The 18,459-nt window shown below is 45.3% G+C and overlaps 1 protein-coding gene across 6 annotated transcripts in view; it reads right to left on the bottom strand.

Moving 5' to 3' along the window:
- Positions 1-3,153: 3,153 nt before the first annotated feature.
- The window catches only part of OPCML (opioid binding protein/cell adhesion molecule like), a 1,023,398-nt gene continuing 1,008,092 nt past the window's right edge, over positions 3,154-18,459 (bottom strand). For 4 of the 6 annotated variants that reach the window (XM_081122824.1, XM_081122825.1, XM_081122823.1 and 1 more), the window contains one exon: positions 3,154-8,459. In XM_081122824.1, coding sequence (XP_080978950.1) covers positions 8,359-8,459 — 101 coding nt within the window. In that variant the 3' untranslated portion in view covers positions 3,154-8,358. The remainder of the gene's footprint in view (positions 8,460-18,459) is intronic. The other 2 variants (XR_013997786.1, XR_013997787.1) reach the window with 1 other exon arrangement.

The following is an 18,459-nucleotide window of genomic DNA, read 5'->3' as shown; positions in this document are numbered from 1 at the left end:
TAACAAATAATGGAGAGGTAAAAACTGTAAATATTCTTATTTTTGACATAGGAGGTGCTGTTAAACACTTACTTGGAGCTGAATCACAGAACCGTAGTCAAATCTTATCTGGAGAGACTCATGTTAGGGGACAGTATTCAGCAAGCCCACAATTAGCTTCTGCTTCTCGCTCTTTTAAGTTTCCACTCTGCCCAGGCCCCAGCCACCCGTTTCTTTTTCCCCCATCAGAAAGGCTTTGAGAGCCACTGAAAGGTAATATGCTCAGCAACCCTGTGTAAAGATGAACCTTGCTCTCCTGACCAGATGTGACTTTCTAGAAGTGACCCCCGTTTCCCCAGGAGTTCTTGTGTCTCCTTTATCTCCAGTTGCGCAGTGTGGCCCTTTGGCCATTTATGCTTATAGCTCCTTTCATGGCACTCACATGTCCAGCTCATGTGCACTCACTACATCAACAAACACTTGAATAGTGCATGTGCCATAGTCCTGGTACCACACTTATTTTCATAGTAATATGTCTGTCTGTTCACCATATCTACTGTCTATATTAACTGTCTACATCTCAGCTTTTCTTACCCCGGAGGGGAGTGGAGAAAATAAAGAAGCTTCCAGTCATTTTCCAATATTTTCTCCCCATGTATTCATTTTCTCACAGCTTTATCCGAATACTTGAGGAATTATACTGGAATGCTTCTTTTTATAGGGCTGTTTTCACATCTCGGCTGTGAGCTCCTTAAGGGATGTTCCTCACTAAATGTGATGCATGAATACATGAATAAATGGGAAAATGTAAGAAACAAATTCCTAATGACCGGATGAACATGCTAAAAGAAGGTAGTCTTTTTTGTAGCTTTAGGGTTTTGGTTTTCAATAGTAAACATAGAGTTTGGTACCAATTAGTTACACTCCCTAATTTTTATCAAAACAAATAACTTATTTAACAGAAAATCAAATAGAAAAAAAGAGGTAGATGCCGGTGAGCTCTCTCCTGCCCGTCTCTTCAGTCATCTGTTAGGCTCATCTCATGCCTCGTGTTAGAAAGTTGAGCATCGACCCACGATCATCTGAGGATTTCCACTTCACTCCCAATTCTCCACCCTCTGCCATCGTCTTCCAACTGTAATACATCTTAATAGCAACAAGAATGCCTTGAATATATTTCCTAAAGAACTCTGCTATGTATATGGTTTTAATAGGGTGTATTTCAGGTGAAAATAATAATAAAAAAGAATCCAATTGTTTAGCTGTGGTACTTAAGAATAACTAGATGAAGCCTCCCTTGCTGAAAGGAAAGATGACAGGAAGATTGTCATTACCTTGAAGTGTCTTGGTAAATAGGCATGCCTGCCAAAGGCTAGATGAAGGATGATTGGTAGATGGACTGACAGGTGAGGAATGGATGGGTGGTTTCAATAAATAGATGGGAGCAGTCACGTTGGGGAGGCGCACGGATGTACAGATGGAGTAAGAATCAGATAAGTGGGAGATAGAACATGTGAATGAATAGGTGAGTGGTTAGCTGATGGAGAAATAAATTGGTACGCTCATGATTGATCGAGCCGAGTGGCCAGATGGAGTGAAAGACCGATAAATGTCTGTGCCAGCTGGAGAGCAGACGGGTGGGTAAATGTGAGCAGGAGCAGGAGAGGGTCCGGTGTGGGTGGGAAGAGTGTGGTCAAAAGGAACAATGAAGGAAGAAGGTATTAAGATGGTTAAAGGGCCTGAAAATCTGTTTCCTTGACAAGCCACGATTTTTACAATGAGCCCGAGGAAACTGGAAACCCCATCATCGGAACCTACCATTTCCTTGGTATTTTAATTTTCAAAGAGCAGGGTCTAGTAGATCAAGTTATGTATGTCCCATCCCTGTGAAGGAGACAGAGTCACGGAAGGTCAGGGATCAGCCCTGGTCTACCTAGAAAGCCAAGAAGAACCAAGCCTCTTAACTCCAACTCAGGGCCCTGGCCAGAGGCGCTAGCCACGCCGTAATATCAACTGAAGAACTTTAACCCCTTTCTGCTAAATCCCCAAACCATAAACAGCCACTGGTTTTAAGTTTGATTGGAAGGAAGTCTTGAGAAGCCCCATGGCTGAGAGAGGACCCGAGGCTGCCCAGAGAACTGTGACCTGAAACACACTGAGAGGAGAAAATTCGCCCGGGGTGCAGATGAGAAACAAGCACGGGAAGAGCAAATGCCCAGGCCCGGATCACTTATCCAGATAACGGCAGAGCCGGGGGGCTCACAGAAGCTGAGTGCACAAAAGAGGTTAATGTCCACTCCTTCAGAAGGCCAGGTCAACGTGTGACGAAGGTAGAGGAGTTGGAGCTTTAGTGGAAGAGAAAGGTGTTTTAGAAAAGGCAGTCAGAGGACAGCAGCTTCCTCTCCGGGCCTCTTTTCCATGTTGTTACCTGTAAGTATGATACAGTAAACCCTAAGACGGAAAACAATAAAAAAAATGACATATACGTCTGTGAATAAATGTGCGTCACAGTCACCGTGTCGTCTCACACTCACTCTTGTTATGGTTGTGCTTAAGTGAGGGGAATCAAGCTGCAGAAATTATTAAGGAGTTGAGTGCTCCAACTGAGGGGTATCTGGTCATTGTATTTCTCAAACTTCTCTTCTCATTCCATTGGGCCTAGGTCAGTAAATACGTGTTTTAGGCTTTGAGGCTGCAGGTATATTTTATATTACTTGTAAATGGCATAGATATTTCATATTCAGGTGTAATAAAGAAAATGCTCAGACTGCCTTCTATGCTATGTGTGTGTGTATGTGGGAGAGGAGAGGAGAGGAGAGGAGGGGAGGGGAGGGGAGGGGAGGGGAGGGGAGGGGAGGGGAGGGGAGGGGAGGGGAGGGGAGGGGAGGAGAGGAGAGGAGAGGAGAGGAGAGGAGAGGAGAGGAGAGGAGAGGAGAGGAGAGGAGAGGAGAGGAGAGGAGAGGAGAGGAGAGGAGAGGAGAGGAGAGGAGAGGAGAGGAGAGGAGAGGAGAGGAGAGGAGAGGAGAGGAGAGGAGAGAGAAGGGTAGATGCATTTCTGATTGCATCTACTCCCCAAAGCCTAAACCACACATATGAGAGTAGCAGAGTCTGCTTCCCTTTTCTCCATTCCTGAATGCTCAATGATATATCCTAATAAAAAGCCCCCCCAAAATTACAAATTTCTTTGAACTTTATTGATACACTGCACAATCACAACCATCTCGTGTTCATCCTGAATTAGAAAAGGTTACAACTACAATGTAACATGCACAAAATTCAGGTAGTACTTTCACCCTTAATACAATTATTGACAGAAATCAAGTCTTCATCGATTTTTAAGGAAAAAAAATACGGAAGAAAATTAAAGAAAGGAAGAACTCTAGGAGGCTGACAAAGCCATACTCTTGTATCATGTGATAGATTTTTAAAGCATTTGCACATAGATTTGTTCTAAGGATAATTGGGAGGATGGGCACACCCATTGTCTGACACAGCGATGACGGCACTATTGATAAGCCATAATTTTTTAATCTAGAGGACTCTGAACTTGGACAGATACATTTTCGTACACGCACACATTCCTCACAACTGCACTGTACATGTCACAAAAGTTTCTGAATGATTAAAAATGCTCCCTCTAACTAATGCAAGGGCAGCTATTATTACTTATCATTGCTATTATTGATGTCCTTATAAATCTGCCGGTAGCAGAGAATGTGGCCAAGAAAGAAGAGTAGAAGGTTCACAATCTTTCTTTCTGCACTCAGTGGTGTGGACCAACCGGAGCAACTGCGTGCCTACCAAAGGGCACCTTTGAAAGAAACAAAAAGGAATCTTTCAAAATACTGGAAATCAGGTTTAACCGACTACTTTCAGGATGAAGACAATCACGTCTAATTGAGTCCACCCCGCTCTCCTTTGGACTCCTAGCGTTCTGCACCTGAAGGCTAAATTGCACTCGTTCAGCTCTTTTAGCCACATTTTCTAATTGCAAATCTCTCTCTTCTTCCTTTCATTTACTTCCCTTCTCTTAAATAAGAAATGAGGGAAATGAGACTGGCATTTTTATTTGTTTCCTTTTAGTGATCATTAGGAGTTCTCATCATATGGTGTCTTTTTGAAATGATGCCTTCCTAGTTACACACCTGTGAAGTTTTACTGCAACTGCGCAAACTTATTTGTCTTCAGAAGTAAAAGGCAGGGACACTTTGGATAGTATGAGGGTAGGCGATTGGGTGTAAGCATTTCTAGGAATAGGTCTTGTGCAAAATGAAAGAAAGATCCTCCTTGTTGGACAAAAAAAATTAAAAATAAATAAATTTCCCAAGAAGAAAAATTTTATGCTGCTTCCCCTAATTCCAAAATAAATTAAACTTTGCTCTTTAAAAAAAGTTAAAAATTTGTGTATTGTTTTCTTTGGGGGTGGGGGTAGAGAGGGAGAATGGGGAGCTGGTTCCAGGTGTTGCAAAGCCACTTTTTTCTCTGGTGAAGACACAGAGTGAAATTGGGAAAGATGACCCCACCCCATAGCTCTCCTCACCTTGAGCCATTTCTCCCATCCTCCTGCTGATGGGGCTGATGGCCACATCAGCAACTACAGAGAAGACAATCTCAGTGGCACTGGATGCACCGGCCAAAACAAGGCTATTCCATTTACAGCCACTCCTGATGCGGGACAGTGATAAGCTCTCTTTGGATCCACTGCCCACCTTGAGGTTCTCTACACTTTTCACGAAAGAGTTCTTTTGACAGAAGTAGAACTTGCTAACTCTTCCATGCTGAGTGCAAGGTAACTGGATTGATGCAGAAACAGATCCTTAAGTTCATCCTTGCTTGTGGAGTTTCTAGAGTCCAGAGCACACTTTCCACCCAGGCCCGACCTGGGAAGCGTATCATCTAGTATGAGGCCCCGGTTCAGCGGATACAAAGCCTTACCTTTCCTTCTGTCCAGCTGAGCACAGTGGAAGCAGAACAACCGTGCACAGTGCTCTCTGCATACAACATGTGCATGTGTTCACCACCTTCCTCTCGTATGTCTCCTCTCCTCCAGTTAAAACAGGAATGAGAACAACTAAACGCACTTGCTTAGACGCGCAGGTGACTACATCAGGCACTTGACATTAAACTTCTAAAAAAAAACGAGCTTGGCCGGAGTCTTAACACCAGCACTTTCGTCGGCATTACTTTGGTGGACGTCCGTATCAACTTCGCTTGGGGAAGGAGAAGGGTTTCGGAATTCCTCTCACCTAATCTCCTGATAAGCACTATATGGTTTTCTTTCTGCGGAAAACCCGTGAAGAGCTATTGGTTGCTCAGAGACTTGTTTGTTCTTTCCCCCTTGGCCCCTACCCCACCCTCACAACTGACGCCTTGAAACAAATGTACCCAGCAGGCCTTATCCATCCACCCTCCACGTGTAGGGTTGAAAGAGCATGTGTAAGTGTGGACATTGTCTTTAGTGAGCATTTACTGCTTTGTAGCTTCAGAAAGTTGGGGAGGAGCTACTATCATATGGAGCCATCCCCTCCAAAGTAACCCGACAACGCAGAAGCTGGGGAGGTCTGTTGTAAACAAGAGCAATTTTCTTTCCCAGCGCCCAGTTTCCTTGGGTCTCATTTACTTGGTTTGCTTTATCCCAGGCAGATGAAGACAGGCTGTAGGTTTCTCCTCCTCTGAAAGGCTGGAATAGGCAACCAGCAGAGGTGCTTCATGGTATCCAGTGGGAGTGGGCAGTGTGGAGTTTCTCAGTGACTCTGAGCCCCAGCCTCCCTGTGCTCCAAGGGTCCTGGGGATCCTCCTGGACAAAGGAAGATGGACCCCTCCTCGAGAACAAGCCTCGGACTGAAGAGCAAGTGCAGCTTGTCCATTTTAAGAACACTGTTCTCCAAAACCACCAACTCTCCACGGCCTCCACACTTACTTTACTCCAAGTATCATCAAATTTATTATCAGTAGAGCTCTCCAATGACCCATTTAATTCTCATACAGTGTCTGAGACCAGCCCAACTCCAGGTGCTGAACGTGGTGACAGATCCGAAACGCTGATGTCCAACTTTTAATTATGACTTTACGCCAGCTCATCATTGTCCCTGGAACTTGGAATCAATACACTGCTTTTGGCACATCATTTATGTTCCCAGAATCTGGCTCCTGGTGGCTCAATAGGAAATGCAGATGTCTGTTTACAGCTGGCAAATGTAATATTAATTTCACTTGCACCAGCTCTAACTCTTATGAAAGTGCCTGGCTTTTTGTATGCCAAGGCAGCCTAGGTTTGCATTTTATATATGCATATAGCCACACACATGTTTATTGTTTAATATTTTCCTGGAAGAGTTTCCCAGCTGGAGCAGGGCAGGTCTGGGGGACAGTCATCGTTTACGCTCCTCTCTCTCCCTCTCGGTAGGACCGTCCCTGCAGCGCAGAGGAGGAGCACGGCCTCCTGTGTTCTCAGTGCCATGCTTTGGGTCACAGGCATCTTTGCTGGTGAGTCCTTCCTGTCCCAGGAGGTGATGCAGAAAGGTCAGGTCAGCTCCTGTTTATGTGCTGGGTCTGGTTGAAGACGGAGAGCTGAGGGTGTTCTCCCCACAGCCAGTGGAGAGGAAGCCTGTGGCAGAGGGAACTGTGAGTCGCTCACACTTTCCCCCTCTGTTTGCAGTGTTGTGTTAATCAAGTGCTTGGAAATTAAGTCAGTTGCTCAAGTGCCCTCCTCAGCTCAGAAGAGCTTCCTGATACAAACGCCAGAGTTGTCAACACACCCACCATGTAATTGACTTCATCAGCTTTTTACTGGATGGTTTTTCAGGCAGATTAAACGAAGACTGGAGCAGAGAGGAGACAATAGCCGAAGTCATCGCGCTCAGACATGTGGACTGATCTCTTCACATTCCACAGGCAGATGTGTTTTCACTTCTTTGTTCTTGCTATTAAGAAAAGCCAGCCATGGGGTAAATCCATAGGTTCCTGACATACGCTTTCTTGAAAGGCAGGGAGAAGCCTGAAGGTTGGCACCTTGGTCCTTCAAGTGTGAAAATCGAAAAATACAGGACTAATCAAGGCTCCTCCAGGGTCAATCTGCTTCCTAAGAAGATGTTTTTGGAAACAGTCTCTTCTGGGAATAATGAGTGACAATCATTAGAATTCGACTTTGGTCCATCCGTTAACAGCATCTACCTTGGGTAGATGGGCTACCACATTCCAAAGAGTCCATGACATATTGCTTTTCTATGTTGTTAGCCTGTGAGAGCATTGGCTCTCACATGAGAAGCTGATAGGTAATTCTGAAGATGCCAATGTCTGCTGAAGGCGGGGGAGAAATGAATACAGTTGAATAGACACAATATGATTAGACATTAATATGGTGATGAATTGATAGTGAGTAGTGAGGGAAGAAATAGAAAGAAGTGTTAGAAAATTACATTGATAGATTGATAAGTGGAGTAAATAGATCGCTAGAGAGGAAGATGGGTGGGCAGATAATTGAATGGAGAGGAAAATCAGACAATTGAGTAGATGGATAACTGTATGATTACTTTGATAGATAGCTTAATAAAACCTAAACAACCAGCCATCTATGCATCATTTTTTATGAGTCGGACAGCATTTTTAAAAGGGAAATACTATCCTCAAAATGCCTACCCCCTTTTTGGTCATTTGACTTCTACATTTTTAGTGTTGGGTTGAGTGAATAGCTTTGAGGCTCTAATCCTTGTGGCTGGTGAGAAACGCAAATAGAGCAGAGTGGCTAGAGGAGATGGCAAGGTTATTTATAATACGTCTCCATATAGGTGTGGATATGCTAAGTTCCCAGAAAGAAAGGATGTGAACCCTAAAGTAATTAGGTAATAATAAACGTGGAGAGAGGGATATATACATTATAATCTGGAAAATGGTCCAAAGCTTAAAAGACACAGATAATAGGACACTTGGATACAAGTCTTGCTGTGCACTACATTAAAGTCAAGTTGTGTCTTCAGGGTGTTTATCATGAGGCACGTTTTCCCCCAAATGGAGCTCATGTTTTGGTATGTGGGACAGGAGCGGTAGGTGGTGATGATGATGGGGAGGGAAGCAGAGGAAAGGGAAGGGCCAAGGTAGCAGGAACACATTCCATTTTTGGACACACCAATGAATGATCATCCTACACATGGTAGAACCCTGCCCACCCCTCTCCCAACCCCACTCATTTAAACTGTAAAAATAAAAAAATAAAAATCAAGTAAACAAACAAAACCCAGAAATAAAAAATAAAAAAAAAATCAAGAAGAATATCAGAAACAAAGAAACAAAAGAAGCCCAAACTGGTTTGCCCTCCGCAGTGTAGATTAAAGTCTGTGATATGGAGAAGCAGGCGTTGCTCAGAGAACCTATGGTTTCTTATCAAAACTTGATGAAGAAGTGGGCAAAGAGGGTCCCTGAGAGCCAGAGACAAGCCAGCGCTCTAGAGGCCGAGTTTACACCATCAATGACTGCTCCAGGCCCTGTGTAAGGGAAAGAGAGACAGAGCCATTAGCATGTACCCAAAGGTACTTATCGATACTTATCGATGAGTAAATATATAGACATGCTTCTTTGTGAACATTCCCCCACCTTTAACCCCCTCCCCTGACCCTTCTAAGTCTGGACAAATGGAAAGTGCTGTGGGGAGTATTTAGAAACTCAAAGGGGCAACTCAGGGGGATGGCTTGACCACTACAGCCTGCTCTGAAAGATGGGGTTTAAAAAAAGGGGATGGAGGGAGAAGGTGACAGTCAGTTGGGCTTATGGGCTAGAAAGTTAGGGCTGTAGACAGGGCTAAATGGTACGGCAGGACCTGATGGCTGTTTCCTAAGCAATACGCTAACTGTGTTCTGTCTTTGGAGGGAGCATCCTGGTTAGATCAGGATGAGAGGAAAGGATGGCCATGGTGTGCATGAGAGAGTCCAGGGCGGAGAGAACAGGGAGGGGGATTGGGAGGGATAGAAACTTCTTGTGAGCAGCAGGAGTGTAGGGGCTGACGTGGCAGACGGCCCGTCCTGTGTGACTCAGCTATTGTGGCGGGCCCTCCTGAAGCAGCTGAGGAAGAACACTAAGGTTTTAAAGATGATAACTGGGTTTATCAGTCACTGGTGCCTCTTCAAAAGGAACAAAGAAGACTCAGCCTTTCAAGTCCAAACTGCCAGCTAATGACTCGGCCTGAAGGAGTTCTCCCTGTAGCTCGCTCTTTCTTCTTCCCTCCTTCTGGCCCTTTCCGCAGCCCCAGTGGCTCATTCAGGCCCCGTTGAATAAGTCCATAGAATCGCAAGTGCTACCCCTTTCCTTTCATCTGCTGTCCTTGACAAGACAAACCACATGGATGGGATTGTTCTAGCCAGTTCAAAAGGCCCAGGGCAGATGTGTCTGTGGCTAACTGCCTCTGTGCCCCTCCTTCACTGCTATTGGCAAGCCGTAGGAATTTAAGGTCATAATTAAGACCAGTAGCTAGCAAGCGGAGTGTTCCAGGGAAAGCAAAGCAAGTACAAGCCAAGGGATTAGAAGCCATCAGCAGACATTCCTACAAGGCCTGTGGCAAAGGGAAGGAGTTGCAAATAAGGCGAGGGTGCCTCTTCTACCTTTTCAAGCCAGTACTACCCTGCCTTTTTAGAAGAAAATTGGCTTATTGGAAATGAGCATGGCTACTTTAATAAGCAGAGGTGGTGCAGGGTCTTCTCAGACAGGACCCAATCATTTAGCTTGTCAACCCCTTCGTGTGGATCTGTGTCTGCCTAGGAAGAGACTGATGCTAAACTTTGCTTGGGAAAGTATAGGTGTCTCACTGAGCATCAGCTGTTTGAACATCAGGAATTTCAACATGGATAACTTTTCTTCCTCTGATTTACAATTACTCTCTTAATTGGCTAAATTAAGAGGAAATAAAGTATGTAATTCTCTTATTGACTAAAAATTCATTTTTACATGATAGCTTGAGAGTCTGGCTCATATTTCTCTGCAGTTTTTTGGTTTTTTTTATAGAATATCCATAGACAAGGGCAGGATAAAGTCTCTAGCTCAGGGCTACAATCTCTATGGAGACTCCATAAATATTTATGGAAAGCAGCCTGACACTGGGGCCTCCATCAGTCCTGATATATATCCTAAGGAACCATGCTGGCCTACAAATGTACTGAGTTGGAAAATATCCAAGTTAAAGTTCAAGGTAATTTTCTATATTGTCTTCTAAAAAGAATGAATAATTTAGGTTTTCCAGTGAGTTTATTAAGAAATGAGCAATATAGATTTGTAAAACCAGTGTCTCTTTAAATGTTTAACCACTGTGCGGTACACCTGTGTCTTTATCTAATTCATTGTGTTGATATTAAGAGACTGTTGAAGCTCTAATAAGCTCTACTCTAGAGAGACAGAAGTCTTATTGTAAGAATAACTTTATTCCAGCTTCCATGGTGGACTTCAGCATTTCTGTGACGTCACGCTACAGCACAAGGTCGCATGGTGCTGACACAAAGAGTTACGTATATAAGAAAGCAAAGCATAAAAGGGTGAGGAATGAGAGAAAACAAGGTGGCCTCATAGAGAGCAATGCGTGTCTCTCCTGGGACGTGGCGGCTGACATAGATGCTCAGCGCGGATCGGCAGGGGTTAGAGCCACAGGGCAGCTTCAGTTGAATGTTCCAAAGAGTAGGAACCAGGAAGGTGACTTACTGGGTTTAAAGGGTGCTCAGTTTGCTTAGGATCATAATAATAACATACATTCATATTGTGCACTTCGTGTGACAAGTATGATTCTAAATACTAAATAGTTATTAGCTCATTTAATCTTTAAAAAGCCCACTGTGCTATGTACCATTGATATTCCCATTATATTAATGGCGAAACTAAAGAACAGAGCAGTTAAGTACTTTGACTATGGTTATACAACTTATACACCTAGAGTTGGGTTAGAATTGAGTCACTCTATCTATAGAGTCTGTGCCCTTAATAATTCCAACTCTACTTCCTTTCTATGGAAAATCATCCTTTATGCATGTTTCCCAGGAACCACAGCACCATGTGGTGAGAGGAACAATGGACTGGGAACCGGGAGATCCAATTTCTCTGTGTGACTCTGCTGCTCCCTAGCTGAGTACATCCTTTCCCTGATCTTGGTTCTTCCATCTACAGAATGAAAGGAGGTTGGGGTTGATGACCTCTAAGATGCTTCTACCTGCATTCTGAGCTATTGTATAAGTGGAAACCCTGCGTCTAGTACTAGAAGGGACAGCTGGTGAGCAGCCAGATGGCCTTTTCCAGTTGATACAAAACCGTCACCACTGTGACTTTTTTCACCTCCACATATCATAGTCTCTTGACGTAGCAACAAAGAGAACAAACATTCCTAGACCCCAAGGTTTCCTTCCCGGTGACCTCATTTTCTATGCAGCCTCAACGCATAATGAGCCTTGATTTATAGTATTATATAACATGGCAATTTACTGCCAAAGTGCCTTCGGTCAATGAGAGATGACTGAGCTATCCTGGCCAAGGAGTTAATCTAATCCAGCATGATGGAGACTAAAGCTAGCATTGCTTTTCTCATTCAGAGCCTGGCCACACTGGAGATTTGGCAGCTGGGCCAAATACCAGTTTAGAGGGGGGCCCTACAGGAGGGCTCTCACGTCTGTTCAGAGCAAGAAGGGAGTGGCCCACTCTCTGATACACTCTCTAGGTTGGAGGCGTGTGGGACAAAATCCATCAGCAATGAACTGGTTCTTTAATTGCATCTGTACAGTAACCCTGATTCTACTGCGAGTGGAAGAAAGCATCTGGGCTGCGTCTCTCCCATAGGGCTTCTGTCTGCTCAGGCCACTCACCTGGTCAGACAAATGCCTCCGATGCTTTAGCAGAGAAGTGATGGAAGGACTGCTGCGATTTAACTATTCGATGTGGTTGCATGACCATGCGGGCTCACATTTGGTTCCTTAGGCTGGTAGGGGCTCACATTTGGTTCCTTAGGCTGGTAGGAGGCTTTGCAAACTTTAGCTCAAAGAATCTGTTGCAGGGGAGGACTTGGTACTGGAGGAACTCTTTGCCTGAACTGAACACACGCCTTCAGGTGTCAGGTTGAGTATTATTTTCCTCTATCGTCATTTGTTTAGATACCAGCTGCACAGACTTCTCCAGGCAGCTGGTACCCAAGATAATACTAGTTTTAATTCCAATAAACTGGGTAAGAAATTCAAATGGTGTTTCCACTCTTATTAGTTATTTACATTTTTAAATGGAAATAGGGAGAAAGGTAAAGAAAGATAGCTCTTATAACAAACCTAGAATCCAAGATTTGAATATGTGAGGCGGATTTTTAATCATGTGCTTTTCTACAGAAAACTAACCCTGAAGTACACATGGGTAAAGGTCAAGAAGAAAAGATGGGACTGAAATAAAGACTAAGGAGCAGGGTCCACGGATGCAGAGGTGGAGCAGACATCTTCTAAGGCCCTGGAGGAAGGTTTTCTGAGCATCTGCACCCTCCACCCAGTCTCGCTGCCTTGTCTTTGTGGCCCTAAACATCCTTTGGGGTAAAGTTACTGACCACGGGAAAAATGCAACTAATCCTGGCAACTTTGGTTTAAATCCTGACTCTGCAGTTTGTGAGCTATGTGATCTTAAAATATTTTAGTTTTGTCATTGAGAATGGGTAAAATACTAAGTTTACAGGATAATTAAAGGATTTGAGTGATCTAAATAGTGCTTGGTACAAAGCAATCATGTGATTCTGGCCACTGCTGCTCTGGTGGCCCCACATGGCCTACCTTCCACTTCGATATTTGCCAAGTACATTAAACCTGAACTGAGGTTTTGGTAGGTGAGAAAGTGCAGAGGTGAGATAGGTGAGATGGAGGATTGGTGCTGAGAGAGGTCATTAGGGTGTGGGGCACTGAGTAGGGCAAGGGGAGATGTCTAAAGCCAAGGTCTGTGGCAAGGTCCAAGGGCAAAGGACCAGCCTGCAAGGTCTGTGGCAAGGAAAGGCACAACTGTTCACTCCATAGGTGTTTGTTGGGAGCCTGCCAGGTGCCAGGCTCTGTTTTCAGAGAGAAATGTAAACACAATTTCTGCCTTCATGAAGCTTGGACTCCATTAGGCCCTTTAATATGTTCTGTGCTAGTTTAAATCAATAAACAAATGAACACAGTAAATAAGTATATTTTAAACCCTCACAGATTCTGAGAGGAAAACATTTGGAACAAAAAATCTAAAATCTCTTTCATCTCAGGAATATCCTTCCTACTGGATAATCTTAAAAAGATTAAATTTAAGAATTAGAGAGAAATGAATTTGAATTCCAACCCTGCTACTCTCTACCAGAATGGTTTTGGACAAGAAGTCACTTTCCCTGAAACAGTTATTACGTTTTTAATATATAGAACGGGAAGGGATAGTTTTCTCGACCCTTGCAGGGTTGCTCTACAGATTAATTCAAATGCTGTGTAAGATCATTAACTAAAAATAAAGGATGAATAAATATTAAGTGAATTAGAACCAGAAGAAGAATAATTGCTTATCCCTAGAATAGCATCTTTTGTGGGGACCCTGCGGAATGCAGGTTTTCAAAGATAGTTATCAAACACCAGCTGGAAGTGAACTTGGCCATGGCCAGCAAGCCAGAGCCCTGGCCCTTCCTGAAAAGACTCGAGGTGGCTGCCGACCATGGATAAAAGCTTCCCGAGGAGGCCAATTCTGTGAGCAGTGTACTTAGAAGCCCACCTCTGGGCAGGTGCCACATGGGAGACATTTTTATTTATGGTTAACAATAATTTAATTTAGCTAGAATGGCTATTACAAATATCAGGTGCAACTAAATAATTTTCAGGGGTAAATTGAAAATAAGAACATGTAATCGTGCCTGTTCCCCTCACTCTAGTCCCTCCGTTTCTGTGCTAAACATGAATTGTTTACTTCATGCCTAAAGTTGAGCATCTTTGAAAATAAAAGCTTAAAAGATGTTGCAAAGCCACAAAACAGACTGTGAATGACAATGACAAAATACCGTGGGGACAGATATGCAGACAAAAATAAGTTAGTCTTCAGCACACAGAAAGAAGCAATAGAGAGCCTTAGAAATGATCAAGAGATAAATTTCAGAAACTGTCAATGGCAGAGGTCAATTTTTGAGGCTCTCTGGGCCGGAGGGAAGATGTTATAGCCACAAGGGAAATTGGCGGGGGTAAGAGAAATATGTTAAGAAAAAGACAAAAAAAAAAACACCCCACAAGTAAATAAAATAAAGTCCACTTGAGAGAGGCTAGTTGTTCTGTTAAATTACATAAATTACACATACTGAACATTAGATTTTTAAAAAGCAAACTTGGTTGAGGGCTTAACATAGACTTAACCTGCAGGCCTGGCGATCCTGGGACTGAGTCTGCTGATGCATTCAGGGGGGCTGATCACCCTCTGGAGGAGCAGGTGTTGAAAATCAAAGTGCCCGAGCTCAGCACAAAGCTCCCAGAAAAAAATTATAGAAGCTTACTGATGAGATCCTGCCTTATAAGAGGTTTTCAAGCTTGAAAATTAGGTATACATTACAAGCGATGTAGGTATTGAAACGTGTCACCAGTTTTCCCTTCCATGATTGCAATAAAAACATGGCATGGTTCTTTAGCAACAGTAGGCCGCATAGCTGTAATTCTGCTAAAATAGCAGGTGGTAGTGTGATCGCATGGAAAAAGAAAGAAAAAAAAATCCCACAGGCAAGTTGAACTTGGTGGCAGCCCAGTGAGATCGGTGAAGCATCTGAAGTCCGGGAGGACCCGGTTCTGTTCTGAAATTTGGGTCGGTTTTATAAGGAAGAATACAAACTCCATGACCTTCCTAATGAGAAACCAAAAAGATTATCATGTTCCTGGTGATTAAAACAGGAGCAAGGAAATCTAATTAGAGGGTGGCTACACTGCACGTGTTGATGAAGCCTAAACCCATTTTCAGCCGCTCGGCAGACGAGGGCGCATCGCTCCCCTCCGAGGGGGCGTCCCTGGCGCTGTCTTTAGTCACAGTGCAGGGGGTGGCACTGCGTGGCTGTGCAGGGAAGGTGAGCCGGGCCTTGCCGAGCAGAGGAGGCCAGCGAGAAAAGCAGCGCATGAGGATGGCCATCTTTGGTTTTCCCTCGCAGGCCCTGTCTCGTCCTAGCCACCAAGACAGAAGTTTAGGTGACTATCAGAAGGCAACTCAGACCCGTCAGCTCATCGCAAACCTGACAGAGAGGGGACTGTGGCCTGTGCTGAGCCGTGAGCTCTGGGGGGTGTGCTCACAGCAGCACAGCCTGGGCGCTCAGTGTTAAATTCTGAACGCCGAGGCTTATAGCCAGATGTCAGGGATTCAGATGGGGGGCCGAGAACCACAAGGAACCTCATCAGAAATGAAATGTGAAATGTCTGCATATTTTTTTCTAATATGTTGACATTTTGCAGGTTTGGGAACATACAAATGATTACCCTGCTGTCATCAGCCAAAAGCAATGGTATTTCTCTCTGACTCATCCCCTCCCACCTGGATTTAAATTGTGCATTTGGAAAGTAAAATCATATACGTTATCAGCAGGAATTGGACAAATATGTGCAGCTTTGATGTCTCTGCAAGAAGAAATCATTTGATGAACATCTTTCTAAACAGTGAATTGGAACTTCTGATATGGTCTTGCTCACAAGAAAGGCCTGCAGGGGGGGAAAAAACACCCTAAATTTCAAATTAGAACTGGGAGGTTGGTGCAAAGGAAAGTGACAGAGAAATAATGATCTGGCTGCCCCGGGGGGAGACTACAAATCCTTTTGAGTATGGGCTTTTCTTTGACTCGTGAAGAGTGTCGCACTGTAGAGAGGCTGCGACGGATGCCCCATTGACTGGAAGATATATTTATTAATTCCCCAAAAGTTTCCTGGGCAATAACCACTGCAAGAGACAGGCTACATCCTTTAAGTGTGGAAACAGAACACATACAAAATAGAAACAAAATACCAGCCTGAAGGGAAGCCACCCAGGAGCCCAAGAGGTGAGTGAGTGATTTTTCAGTGGGCTCAGGAATACATTATGGACGGGGTGGCACTAAGGAAAACCGTAAAGGGTAAGTATACATCCACCAGGCAGCAAAAAGGGCAAAAGCCTCCCACCCATGACCCTACAACACACTGCAAGCAGTACAGGAAGAATCGCGGGGTTAGACCGGACTGGCCCAACTCAGCCCCTTCCTTCTGTGGTCGAATTCCTGCCTGTGGGAATTCAGGCCTATCATCAGATTCTCTGGGCTCCAGGCTCTTCTGTGAAGTGCAAACGGTAACACGGCCTGCCGCTAAGGGCTGGTTCTCAGCTGTCTAAAGCTATGTCTGGCTGACACTTAATGGCTAGTAGTTCCTTCATGCCTCACCCATAGCACTTATTATATTCCATTAATCGGTTGTAACTGTCTGTGTACTTGTTTGTCAAGGTTGGGAACTTGGTTCTTCTTTGTACTTCAATGCAAGTGGACAGGTGGGTGGAAAGAGGCCCAGCAGCGTGGGCAGAGGCCGACATGAGGGATGGGGCCTGGTGTTCTGGGGCACAGTGTGGTCTGGCCTGAAGGGTGCACAGAGGCAGCAGGGGGGCTGGGAGCTACGAGGGTAGGGGGGCTCAGAGCCAGAACAGCCCTCCAGGCCAGGCTGCTGGTAGGTGGGTTTCAGCATGGTCTGGGCAGGTTTATCCTGAGATTTGGAAAGTTCACTTGCCCCTGCAGTGGCGGATCAGAGAGGGATCTCCCAAGACAAGGGCACTGGTAAGAGAAATTATAATTGTTCAGGGCAGGCACATGCCACTGTGCAAGTGAGGATGGGGGGAGGGCCGGCTGTTCAGGGGAGACCTGTGGCCAGCTGGCGAGGACTCCCTGGCTAAGAGGTGTAAGAGACGACCAAGAGGAAATCAAATGTCTGTTGAGATTCTCCTAAGAGGGTGCAGGTGAAAAGAGAAGGCGTACATCTGAGGGAGAGTGGTGCCTGGGAGAGGGAGATGGAGGTTGAGACCCCTATGGGATGTTTGTTGAGGTGGGGAGAGTGGCGTGAAACTCAGAATTAAGGAGAGCACTGGAGATACAGATGTAGGAGTGAGCAGACTACTGCTCAGAGGCCATCGATCTTCAAGGTGCATAAGATCCTCTGGGAGAACTTGATTGAAAAACACATTCCCATGACCTTCCCTGGAGATTTTGATTAAACAGGTCTGGGGCAGGGTCCATGACTCTGCATTTTAAGCACCTGAAGTGCGTGTAACACAGGCTAAGAGGCTGCTCTGTAAGATGCTGGACACATGGCACTGTGCCTGGGCCGACTTATGGGGCAGGTGGTGAAGGAGCTCGAATCAGACTAAGACAGAACAGTAAGAAGCAAGTCACCATCTGGTCATATCACAGAAGCCAAAGTAGGGTGTTAGGGGCAAAAGGGAGGTCTGGAACTGAGATGAGGCTGGGTGTCAGGAGGGAGCAGAGCTGGCAGGCTGAGGTGTGCAAGGCACTGGGAGGAAGTGGAGGCCCCCAGCACTGAGCCCCCCCTTCAGAGGTGGAGGTAAAGGGAAAAGGCAATGCAGGGTGGTTCCTGGGCACAAGCTCGAGAGAATCCCCACACTTCCTGGGCCAGTCCTCAGGTATCACCTGAGGCACTTAGGGGAAAGGTGTGGTTGTTTGGACACTATGACAGAGGGAAGCAGAAGTGTGCCTGGTGGAGGTGGGGGGTGTAAAGCAGGGGCTCTGAGCTCTGCCTACAGGACCAGTGGGTTGCACGGGGAGATCAGCAGAGGGTGGGAGATGAGAGGAGTGAGTCAGTGCTGCTTGAGTTGAAGAAAATTGGGTTTGCAGGGCCAGCCTGGTATGTATATTTATTCTGGAGGAATGGCCATTAGCAAAAGAAAATGTAGATTCTGTCCTCATGGTTTCCAGGGGCCGCTGAGGCAGGCTGCAGTCTAGCTGCTCCGAGGGGCTGAGGCTCTGCCTGAGGAAAGAACTCAGAGCCCAGATGTTGCATTAACTGGAGTCTTTTGCCATTTTCATTTGCAATGACAAGATTGCTATGAGTTGTCCCTATTCCTGATACTTAACTCTTAATGTAACTAAATTGTATGGCTACAATTTCACAGATAAAGTGTGAGAAATCTGTTTTTCTCTCTGCAGCTCCCCCTCCTTTCTGGCTTTGTTTGCATTCCTGGCCCCTCTCCTGCGGTTCCAGTAATCCAAGCATTTATATGGCTCATTAAGCTCATCCCCTCCGCAGGGTGGATGGAAGGATGTGATCAGGCTCGAATCTTCCCTTTCTGCACTCTAAGGACAGGAGGTGGGGCCTCTTGCTCAAGACCCAGTGGAGGCAAAAAGCGTTGGCAAGTGGAGGGAAAGTGACCGGCTTCTGAGGGGGCAGAGCCATGGGCATCAAGCTGAGCCTGGTCATCCCCCTGCTGCCTAGAGGCTGGCAGGTGGTCCGGGTGTCAGGCTCCAGGATCCAGGTGAGCTGTCCCCGCTCA

Source organism: Miniopterus schreibersii (genome assembly GCF_964146895.1).
Source record: "Miniopterus schreibersii genome assembly, chromosome: 20".
Classification (NCBI taxonomy): domain Eukaryota; kingdom Metazoa; phylum Chordata; class Mammalia; order Chiroptera; family Miniopteridae; genus Miniopterus; species Miniopterus schreibersii.
This window is presented reverse-complemented; position numbering and strand designations above follow the sequence as displayed.